The 12,319-nt window shown below is 36.4% G+C and overlaps 1 protein-coding gene across 4 annotated transcripts in view; it reads right to left on the bottom strand.

The window, feature by feature from the left end:
- WDR70 (WD repeat domain 70) overlaps positions 1-12,319 on the bottom strand; it is a 146,497-nt gene that overhangs the window by 34,891 nt on the left and 99,287 nt on the right. For all 4 annotated transcript variants that reach the window (XM_068422577.1, XM_068422576.1, XM_068422575.1 and 1 more), the window contains exon 11: positions 4,864-4,963. In XM_068422577.1, the coding sequence (XP_068278678.1) occupies positions 4,864-4,963 (100 nt within the window). The remainder of the gene's footprint in view (positions 1-4,863; positions 4,964-12,319) is intronic.

Below are 12,319 nucleotides of genomic sequence, written 5' to 3'. Positions count from 1 at the left end.
TTGAATCCCTATTTTGGGAATATCTGTTTTCTTATTATTTCCCAGTAGACTCCAACCGAAGCACATCAAAGTATTTGGTCTTGTAATATGAACCATCCCTTTTCCCTCCCACTCCCAACAAAAAAACACTTATCGGCGAGATGTTATATCTGAAGCACCACCACTTTATAAATGTATGCAAAGGATACATTTGGCCACTCTGCAAATCTCATGGATAGGGACAGATCTAAGGCTAGGAGCCAAGGCTGTTCTGTTCCCAGTGGAATGAGCTTTGACAAGATCTTCAAGATGTAGTTCTGCCAGGCTTTAGCAGGAGAGATGCAGGCACACACTCAGCTACAGCTCTTCTGCTAACAAGAAAATGTAATCTGCTGGTTTAAAAAATTAGAAGACTCTAGAAGGACTCAAAAAGTCATGGCTGATTTCAAATCGACACTGTCTTACACTGTGCAGAAACAGATGATTAAGTATTTGGAAAGGAAGAAATGGTAGTGGAATGACTTGGCCAATGCTGCGAAACTCTTACCACTGTTACAAATGTTCCCAAATTCACTTCTTCTAATTAAAATTTCTGTGTTGCAAATATGATATTGGTTCCCAAATCTAATCTGCATTTGGAGTTGAAATCACTGTCACTAAGAAAACAGACATATTAACTTTCCACAACTCCAAGGATTTTTTCCAGCAGCATCCTTCCATTGATGCTTAAGGGGCTTCTTTATGAGAGTTGTAGGAGTACTGATCTATTTTAATCACTTCATACATGGACAAAAATAGTTACCCTTAAACAAAAGCATACAAACCGAAATTGTGCAGTTCAGTATGAAGCATTCAAAGTAGTCCACTCAGATCATTCAGTAAATTTCATGATGGTAGACTTCTTCAAAGCCTGGCAGAATTATTTAAAGCTTTTATAGTATTTTTAGTAGCATTTCAAACTCTATTCTTTGCCATTTTAATAATAAGGACACCAATAAACAGCCTTTGGTTTGATATGATTAGATCAGACACCATTATGTCAATGGTATTGAGCAGTGGATTGATCAAGAGGTAACAATTAGATCCTAGAAAAACAGTCCTTGGTGAGCCAGGATAGGCATTTTGCAAATGGCTTTTAGTCAAAATAAGGCCAATGCACTGATACTAGCAAGATTTTATCTGATTTTTTTTTTCTTTTCAGAAGATAGTGACCAGGAAGACAAGTACATGGATGCAAATGGGCCCAAAACAAGCACAAGTGCTGCCAGAAACTCAAAAAGCCTAAAGTCAGCAACACCCTTCAAGAAGCTCCTATTTTAACGGGTCAGTCCTGTGTTAAAAGCAAAGCTCAAGGACAGAAATTCACAAAGATCATCGGGGAAAGCAAATAAACAGGAAATGAGAATTTAAAAAAGAAAATACAGACTAGGAAAGACATAGCAAGGCAACAAGGCTTACTGTGACGGACCGCCAGAATATATTGTTTATAAACTCTGAGCCTTTCTGTGAAAGCTTATACTATGTGAGGAGTAGCACCTTAGAGAACAAGGTATATGCTTCTGCATTGTGCACTGGTTCTGCAAGAGTACCTCTAACGGCTGAAGAACGACCTTCTGAGGTACCACAGGTCGGGACCACACTCACCCTGAGTCAAAGGCCTTGGGAGGGAAGTCATGAATTGAGGATTCTGCACTTAACAGCTCTCCCCGTCACCTGCATGCATACCATCCTGGGAAAATACTTAAGTTCTTCATTCTCCCAAACATGTGGAAGTGAAGTATACTAGAAGACTTTCAGAAAGCCATTTAAGCTCCAAGTGTTACACATAGCTGACTATGCCTATTAAAGATAATGAATGAATTTTTGTCTTTGCTTGAAATGAACACTAGCGTTCAGCTCCTGAGAAATACTACTTGACATAAAACCATCTGATTTTTAAAATGCTAATGTTTGTATTTACCATAAAGAGCAACGTATTACTACTCTACAGAAAACTTAAAGTCACTATACATGCTGCTGCATAATCCTTGAGTATACAGGAAACTGTACTCAAGGTGTTTCTACTTTTTAAATCAACTTCAAAAGTAAACATTTTATTTTTCCTCAAGAGCTTTGCAAAAAGAGAAATACAGCTAAAAATAAAAAAAAAAACCCAACAAACAAAAAAACCCCAAACCATCAAAAGGAAACACAAAAAAAAAATAATTTTTGAGCTCAAAAGAAAGCATGTATAAACTACCTGTTATGCTTAGATGTTAATATGTTTTCTTGGGTTTAACTACAGTGAACTTATTTTCCTATATAAGTTTACTGATTAAGATGGCACTGAGTCTGAGCACTGTTCATACCACAGAAAATAAATGAACTATCAAACCAATAGCTATCATGAGATTCATGGAATTAATTAGGTCATTGCTTCATATTATGATAAAAACTGACTGCATAAATTCTGTACATATCAGAAGTCAGAAAAAGTTTTCTAAAGTTTTTATCATAGGACACCAAGTGTAGTCCTAATGCTTACCTCCTCACTGCTAAACAAAGAAAACTCCTCACTGTATTTAGAAAAAATTACTTTCATAGTTACAAGTGTGCAAAAATATCACTTTCTTAAGTTTCTGTCAAGTTACTACCTAATACCCAACAAGAGTAAGACTGGGAACTCTCATAAGCAGCTCCTTAGCTTTTCATTTTCCCTTGGGCTTGCAGCTGAGCCCTGCCTCATCTCTCTCATACCCAACACAGGATCTGTATCAGACGCAGGAGAGTCAATCAAGCTTTCAAAGAAAGTCCCCATTCGCCAAACAACTATCCTCTCTTTGATCCTCAGAACTTGGCAGGTATGTTAATCTATGAATGCTGGATCCACATCTGCTTTTGTTGGTACAGATCCAAAGCAATACTCATATTAAAGCATTAAACAAACAAGTTAAAGTAAGGTAGAAATCCTCCTTATTCTCTAGCATAGCGCACACAGAGCTTTTTTTTAAAAATAAACTAGACAAAAGTAGCACTTTTATCCACACTAAGGAGTCAAATTTCTCTACAGTCTTACATTCTGCAAACAATCAATCAACATTTTACATAGCTCAGAGCACACTGTGGTGGATAAAACATAAGCAAGTGAAAGTCTGTTTAACACGACACAAAATCTGGAGACAGATGAGGAAAGACTAGGCAACCAAAAGTGCTACATGCAATAAAAATAAGCAAAGGTCATTTACATGACCTACATTCATAACTGTGAAACATAAGAGAATTTACATAAATGGAGGTTTCAAGACCGCACTAGGGAATATTCCCCACATAAGTATTAATCTTGTTTGCTGTTAATACTTAAAAGCACCCTGAGGTTTCTCTTTAAATCTTATAAAGTACGTCTGTATGAATTTTTTGCGGGCAACACCACTGGCAGACAGATGCAGCATTTCACTTAGCCTGGAACAGAAAGACAGATGGTTCACCTACTTTCCAAGGAGAAGGTTCATAGTAAATGTCTGGTTCAGTAAGGACCAGCAAGATTGAGAGTTTTTACCTCAACCACTTAGGACTCATTCATGATGAGTACAGTGGCAATAGAAGTCTGGATCCAGGAGCCTGAACACCAATTAAGAAACAAGCCAAGTGCCATTAGCGTGGTCTGGTAAGCCTAGGGCTGTTGAGGACAAGACTACCATCATCTTACTCTGAAAGACATATCTGGGGAACATAATGTTTGGAATTGTAGAAACGTGGAAAGACATACAAAGAAGTCAGAGAGATAGCATCCAACAGCAGATGCGTATCACTGTAAAACCCACCAACGCCACTCTACTCATCAGGGACAGGGGAAGGGGAAGGACATAAAACAATTGCAAGCTACAGCCCTTGGCTTGGAAGCACATTTTCTGCTTCAGAGCTTTTGCCATCTATGAGTACCTCTATCCTGGTATTTTGTATATGTAATCTCATTCTGTCTATGTACCAAACTGACCAGATGTCCCGTACATATGTTAGGCACAATGTTAGCCGACATTAACATATACTGCCTCTCCCTAGGCCTGTTTATTTGGCCTTAGGGCCATGCTAATGGATACACACAGCTTCTGGTTACAGCTGGTTTCCATCCAGACAGCTCGGATTGTATGCTTGCACCTGTCTGCAAAATACTGGGTAGACAAATCCCTGTATGAAAAGCTGTCTTAGGTAGACACCATCCTATCCAACACATCTATACTGGAGTGAACGAGACTTCAAATGTATCTGTGCCTTCTCAAGACTTGTTCTGTTACAGAATACCTTTTTATAAGTTTTATCTGAAGTTTAAAAAACATTTCAAATTTTTTTTGCTATTCAAGTGCATCTTTGCAACTCACTTCCAGTCATCACCTCTTGATGTTTGTAATAGAAATTAGATAAAAATTCCAATTAGAACAGAAAAGGCCATTGCATAAGAAAGCTGCTTGAGGAATAATTAACTCCAGAACAGAGATATTGTTATCGAGAGGCAACGAACCTCTGGGAAAGAACTAAGTAATAAAACTGGTCTTGTTTTATTTTTAATTAAGCTAACAATTTCCTTTCCGTATATTACTAATGCTAGCCAAGAAGATAGATCAGGAACTGTGTAACATAATTAGCAAAGTTCTCTTAAAATACTCCTTAACTGCTGTAAAATGAGCTTTCAGGAACACTGTATTGCATGGTGTATCAAAATAAAAGATGTAAATGTGAAACACTTCAGGTTTAAATCACCAGTATCCAATTTCACTATCTTCCCCCCATCATAAACAATTACACTTAACGATGATCCTATTTAAATGGTTTATTTACTGAACCATTTCACTTAGTAAAGTTAAAATTGTCTTACCCTCAACACATCAAAGGGTTCTTTCAATCACCTACCTCCCCGGCTGGCAAGGACAGTACCATCATAGGAAAATGTCAAGCATGAAGTGTCGGTGCCTGGAGCATGGGCTTGCCTGCAGTGGAATTTTGTGTGTACCTGTTTGTCAAACATATAAAACATTAGAAAATTTGCTTATCTCAAGACAGGACAAACATTTCCTTACAGCATTTTGTGTCCTCTGTTGCTATTCCTAAATTTAAACAGAAACCCCTGCATTTTTAGCAGGTACAGAAGCTAAATATTTCTACAACCTTTTAAAAATGTCATATAGGTTCCACAATAGGCTTTCATAATAAGAGCCTGAACGTAAAATTTTACTTTTTCATAGGTTTAATTGTATAGTCCACATTTACATAGCATCAGCACTCTTGGAAAACTCCCACTAGCCCTGAATAAAGGTAGTTATGCTTTGTTAAGATAAAAATACATTTTAAGACAGTTCTCAACACTCCCCTAAGCAGGCTTATAGTTACAGAAAATACTAAAATACAACATACACACTTTAGAAAGGACTTAAAAGAAGGATTGGAAGAATTTACTTGTGCCAAATTTAATCCCTGCCAAAATTCATGGCTTATATACTGGAACAAAACCTAGTTATTCTGAGGTTTGTGTTCCATTTAGCTGCAACAAAATTCAAGTTTGGGAATGATGTATGTTTATTTTTAATTATTTCTATTTTGCTGATAATCCTAGAGAAAGGTAGAAACTTTGTTCAAGTTAACGTTTTGTTCTTGCATAGCACTGACTTCTTAAATCACTATTTAGTAAAATCCCTAAAAATTCTATTAAAAAGGGAGGAACCTCAAATTAAATTTTAGCACTTTTGTAAAATCAAGCTTTCCTATTTCCTAACAAAAACCGAAGGTCTCAGCTATGATACCAAGATGCCTTTCGTACAGAGGAAGGGAAAAGACAGAAACAGAGATGAAGGAATTTGAGACAGGATGGCTTCTTTTTTAACACCTAGGAAATTACACTTCTGACTTGCCCTCTTTTCCTAACATAAAACTAATTCATATAGTTGTAAAATAAAGCATTCAAGAATTAAAGGTTGCCTGTGCAACTGTACCTCAGCTTCCCATCTGTAAGATGATTAGAACATGCCCTTCCTCATACAAAGGGGAAAAAAAACCCAAATCAGTAACCTTAAAGTCCTTTATTTACCATAGTGATGAGTAAAACAAAAAAATATGCATAGAAGCATATATTTTCAGAGGAGGGTTGGAACAGCATGCAGTAAGTCAGATGTAGAATCACATCCTGAACACTAAGAGGACAAAACACTGAGCAGCTGCTTAGTGATTACTATCCAAACTACACATTAAAAGAGACACAGTTCTACAGAATAAAAAACCAGGATGTGATCACGAAATGCAAACACGCAGACTGAATTAAGATTGCACACGAATCCTCACTGTATCTTCTAATTTTTCACTATGCACCTTACTAATGCTCTTTTTATAGGCAATTTTGTATGCATAACACCCAAGCTAGTACAGTAATTAATGTTGTTTACCCTTTCAAATATTTGTTCTAAATTTGGTCCAAAAGCTAGAGAATCTTTGTGTGATGATGTTAATAATGACTGCAACCTTACTTTGGTGTGCAGATTCAGTCACAAATGACTCTTCAACAAACAAAGGAGGACTTCAAAAACCAAGTAAATCACAGAATCACAGAATTGTTGGGGTTGGAAGGGACCTCTGGAGATCATCTAGTCCAAACCCCTGCCAAAGCAGGTTCACCTACAGCATGTTGCACTGGGTTGTGTCCAGGCAGGTTTTGAATATCTCCAGAGAAGGAGATTCCACAGCCTCCCTGGGCAGCCTGTTCCAGTGCTCTGTCACCCTCAAAGTAAAGAAGTTTTTCCTCATATTGAGATGGAACTTCCCATAAATGCTTCTTACAGTATTCAGAGATAGAATGTAATAGTCTACGTTTAGCCATAGTACTTGTTTTGAAACTACTGTCACTTCTAGCCAATTGTGCATACCCTGGAGAAACTCTATGAACAGAGTGCAGTTTACAACTGTATGTCTTTGTTGGGGTTGTTTATAAACACTAAGAAACATATTTTATGCATCCAATTACATAAAATTTTCCAAGTATGTGGTAACATATAAAGGATAAACTGTGAATTTGCTATCAGAAAATAAATTTTCTGTAATATTTGTTAAACATTAACAAGCAATTAAAATGATGTATTTTTGGTCTAAGAAGTACCATGGTCACTTGCAAAAACATCATAAATAGTTAATAATCACACCTAAAAAAATGACAGAAGGATTATAATATGGTATTTCAAATAAATCCGAAAAACTTTGGGCTCCACAACACTTGTCTACTCAACAGTCCCATCCGTCCCTGGTAATGTCACACTGACATAGATGTATTAAAATAACTTTTTTTTTTTTCATTTTGCTGCCCAACTTAATGCAAGGGTGGTTTTTCATTTCATCCTCAATCAATCTGAAATTCCTTCCTTTTATTTTGTTTGTACAAATTAAAATAAAGAAAAAGATTTGGGGTCCAACCAATGCCTTTTCTTTTACGTTTTACTAGTAAAAAAACCCAGATATCTATATATATGTAGATAGATAGACAGACAGATAGTAAATCATATAATATTTCAGGAGTTTTGTGATTTTTCTATGGTCAAAGATACTGAATTTATTTAGCATGAATTTATGAATCCATTAATCAAACTTAAAACTGTATCTTCCAGGAATTAAACAGCTCACCTTAAATATGTCACCCACTATGAAGCCTTCTCAATGAAGTATCTATACTTCGACCAGTTCTTACTCTTTTTCAACTGTCCCACAGAAAAAGAAAAATAGCAACATACAAATATCCAAGACTCAGTCACTATTTAATTATTAATTAATCACAAAAATGAAAACAACTGAACCAATTTAGTCCAACTCTATCCAGCTTCAATGCCTTAGGATTTCATGTAAAACAAGACTCATCTGAAAGGGACAGTAAGATTGCATAAGCAATTCTGTTTGTCTTTAAAAATAAATTTGCTCAGTTTACCAGTAAAAAGATTGTTTTCCTAACTTTGAGCTCTGCAAGCTTGCCCTCCATATATTATTCTGCAAAGGAATATAACCCTGAATTGTAATACTAAATCAAATATTCTAAAATGATTGAAGGTTGCTCTAAAAACGATAGAAGGTTGAACAAGAAGTTTTTACATATACTGGCAAATCTTCATTGCGGTTTTCAAAGAAAATAATGTGTTTGGCCTCTGGCCTCTTAACATTTTTAACAGATGTCTAATCTTGCTAACAAATCATTAACAAAAAAAAATGTTATCAGAATGTTTCTTGCTGGAAAGACATGAAACAACAGAACTAATGTACTCAATTCAAAAGTTTCATTCAGGAAGGGAAGGAGAGAGCACTGAAACACTAGATGAGATGAAAAGATAATTAGGGCAAAATATATCTACATTTCTCCCTCATTACCCCTCCCCTTTTGTTGCAGAGGTACCTGCTATTACAGAGTACTAGTCATGTCCCATACAAAATCTGACAAGTTCATTAGTCCTTAAAATTTTTAAAGGTTTAGTTATTTCAGCAAATTCTGGAGTAACACACTCTATCTTCTGCAACTTGTTTGAAGGCTTTCTATCAAATAACTCCAGCAATGTAAGCACTTTCTTTCTAGCTTTGTATTAGCACATACATTTTTGTTAAGCAATTACAGCTGACTGGCCTTGTGTGCAACACAAAATGACAGGCAGAAAACATGAAGCACATGTGAGAAAGGACACAGTTGCACGTGTGAAAAAAAACTAGGATAACAGATAAATGTCAGGGTTTGCAATACCGCCACAGTCCTCATAGAGGATGAGAACCAGAAGATAAAAGGAATTCAGGCAAAGAATTGAGAAGAAAGGGAAAAAAAAGGAGGAAAAAAAAAGTTACATGACTGGAGTGTCAGTAATGAATATTCTTTGTACAAAAATCTGTGTAGACTGAAGAGGACCAATATGGGAAGTGAAGACGACAGTGGCCACATGAAGTGTTTATCGCAAATGAATGACCTACAACAGAGCCGCATGGCTAGAGTTCTGCACCACGGAACTGTTCTCCTTCTCCAGAATCCTAAATAAAACATGTTCTAGGAAAAGTAGAAGATAGACCTAAGCAGTTTGTTCACCTCAGAAATCCAAGCCATGTCCATAAGAAAAAGAAGAATACGCTTAACTAATGAAATTTTTTCCTTTCCACATTGTTTCTAGGATACAATATTTCACACTAAGCCAACACTTTCCCAAGACTATAATGCTTCCCCTTTCCTCGCTTTTTTCTTTTAACGAAACAATAAATATCCCAGCCAAGACATTCTTCTTCTTTCTTGTTCCTAACATCTTCAAGATTATTTTAAAAGCAGAGGCAGTAAATTAAGGAAGGCCTTGAGGAAAGTGAGATCTACAAAGATGGCTATATCAATCTTAACAAAATTTTATTCATTTATTAGTGTCAACACAGTCAACCATGCAATCACAACCGTGTCTACAGCAAAAAGAACTCGATCCCATACTGAGTGTGCCACTAGCAATGTGCGATGTACTCCAGTTTGCTCCAGCATAAGGAAGGTGTATTCTGAACAGGGAAGCTCATTTCTAGAGATGCCTCCTGTGCTCGCTTACCAGCTGTTCCCCTTCTTTCACATCAAGGAATGTTTGCAACACACCTCGAGAGAGCTGGAAATGGGGATTTATGCTGCTTTCAAATGAGGCAGAAGGGCAGGACAAGTTGGGCAGAGACACCAGAAAGGGAAGTCCCATGCCATGTATGGCTGTTTGAGATTTAAACGGGTGATTTCACCCAACTAAGATACTTTTCAGCAAAATAAATTAGCTGACATTGACAATACTCAACTGCAAAAATGACGACTTTTAATAAACGTAAAAGCCTTCCAAGATAACATATTATCACAGGCCAGTCTTGAAGTGACAAAGGCATGGGCTATAAAGCTGCAAGAAGAAAACAAACAAACAAACCAGCAACCTTTTTAGTCACAATTTAGCAAAGCTGTCTGGGTCTTTGTTGAAAGCGATCCCATCAGAGACAGACAGCAATCTCTGACCTGTGATCACAGCTGACAAGACAGACAGGTTCCAAGGGCATGAGTTACACTCTCCAAATGGCTATTTCCCCATCCCCCCTTTGGTCATCTCTACTGAAGGAAGCATTTCTGCTTTGCTCTCAACTACAATCTAAAAAAGAAACGTAACTGTACTTTCTGGGTTCAGTATATATATCAGTTACAAATTATCAGGTCTACATATGCCAGCTGAATTCAGGAATTTCTAAATTTTTTCCCTGAGTAGGCAGTTGCAGACTGTATCAGATGCTTTCCCTAAGTCTTGTAAACATGATCCCTGGGCTTTCAATTTATGTGACAGCTCTTCAACACCACTTCCCGTGGTGTAGAAATGGATGCTTTTTCAGTAATGACCATACTGATGCAAAACAAGATTAACTTGTGAAATTTGAGGTTTTAGCGTTTACATGATTACACTGTTACACGATTTGCTCTTCTCCATGATTTTTTAACTCAGTGACATCTACATGTATCATTAGCAGGCCTGAACTACCCCTTCCTTTCTCTCAATCCTAATTAACCCATTACGAATACAGTAATCTAACTTCATTTGCCATAATCAGGACATCTGATTGGCAATTGTCTTTAACTGTCCTGCGTGTCCATTATATTCTCATCTGTTGCAACTAAGGCTTTTTTCTGGGTGGAGGGATGGTATTCTAGGGGAGGCAAGTCTTTGGGATTTCTTTATCTCTCACACTCAGCAGTGGTTCAATACCCTCCAATAATCTTCCACATAGAGAAGTTTTCCTAGTTACTTGCAATAACCGAAGAGATAAGAGACTTGGCTTTTTTTTTTAATATTCTGCAGTTTTTCTTGAGCAACTGCATTGTGGTGAAAAACCTACATAACCAAAAAAAAAAAAGAAGATAACTATTTTTAAAGTTTAGAAAATCTTCAGTCCCTTGCAATGAATCATGCATTACATCATGGAACTACGAATGAAAATAAAAACACAAGTGTGAAATGCTTACTCAGAAAATGTTGGGCTCTAATGGAAAACAGCATTCTTAGAAGAGAAGCCATACAGCACTGTAGCTAGTCAAAGTGAAAAATTACTTAGCATTTTGTTAATTGCAATTGATACAAAAAGTTGATTTCTATTGAAAAAACACCTCTAACATTTACACAGAAGGCAATGAGGCAAGGCACTCGATACATTTGAATACATGTGACAAGGAAGCAAGCAGGCTGGCTTGCTTTGGAGATGCCTCTGAACCACTGTAAAGTGTTGAGAAAGTCCTTCCTATCTGCCCATGCTTCCTTCACCACGTAGAGCATTCAATTCCTAAGAATACTGCTGACCACAGAAACAATTTTTTCTTGTTTAAGTTAATTCATCAAGAAAGATTTTAGGAAACATTTTAGAAAGATGGCTTCTTAACAGCATTGCTAAATATTTGCCTAATGATTTGAAAATGAAACCTTAGCTGAATGTTTGGCTGCAATGTCAAACTTTGCATTTGAGAAAAATGCAAAGTTTGACATTGTAATATTTTTCTGTCTTGGCCACAAAAATGATAAATATTACTAATAAAAATAGCTTTTGGAAACTATTCAGTTGGCTTCCTTTAGGGATGTTTTACACTGCATGAGAAAAACGTACAAGGATGTAAAAGAAACATTCCTTTGTATCTTTTCATAACTTATCTAACCCATCCCATGCTATCCTAGCAAATTTATGATTTTCCTCCTTTTTACTACCATAAATATGGCTTCTGTAAACAAAAAAAACCCTCCTTTTGCCTCTTTCAAAAATAAATTAACCACTCTCAGACTTGCCCAGCTGTTGAAGGTTCCTTTGCCTTCCAGAAAATAATAAAATCTGATCAATGTTATTCTGTAAAAATTTCATTAAAACTTTAGTTAAGGTATACTAGAACCCCACTGAAAGTCCACAGATTGCTTCAAACTCACCTATGCCAACACCAGATGTTTCATATCAATTAAAAATAGCCTTTTGCCTATTGGCAATAAACAAGCAAAAATATAAAAAGAAAAAAATATAAACAAGCTAGATAGATGTCTTTACAAGGCAACTACCACAAAGTTATTCCCACCATAATTCAATGTAATTTCTCATATTCTTTCAGTCTTCAGTGCTCCCAAAGCTTAAGACCCATTTTAGTGATCTTATAGAGGTACAGTGTGAATACAGTGAAATATAAGTGAAAATACACAGAAACTCACATAAAGCTAATATTTCTGGTTCAGTAACACTTGAGACAAATGAGGTGTAGTTTGCAGTGAGCTATCAAAGGCGGCTGTATAATAAATTTACTTACTTGTTGGAAAAAAGTAGCTAAAACGTGTATATTCCAACACGA

The sequence above is a fragment of the Nyctibius grandis genome, chromosome Z (assembly GCF_013368605.1).
Source record: "Nyctibius grandis isolate bNycGra1 chromosome Z, bNycGra1.pri, whole genome shotgun sequence".
NCBI classification, from domain to species: domain Eukaryota; kingdom Metazoa; phylum Chordata; class Aves; order Nyctibiiformes; family Nyctibiidae; genus Nyctibius; species Nyctibius grandis.
The sequence above is the reverse complement of the archived record's forward strand: the minus strand, read 5'-3'. Positions and strand labels throughout refer to the sequence as shown.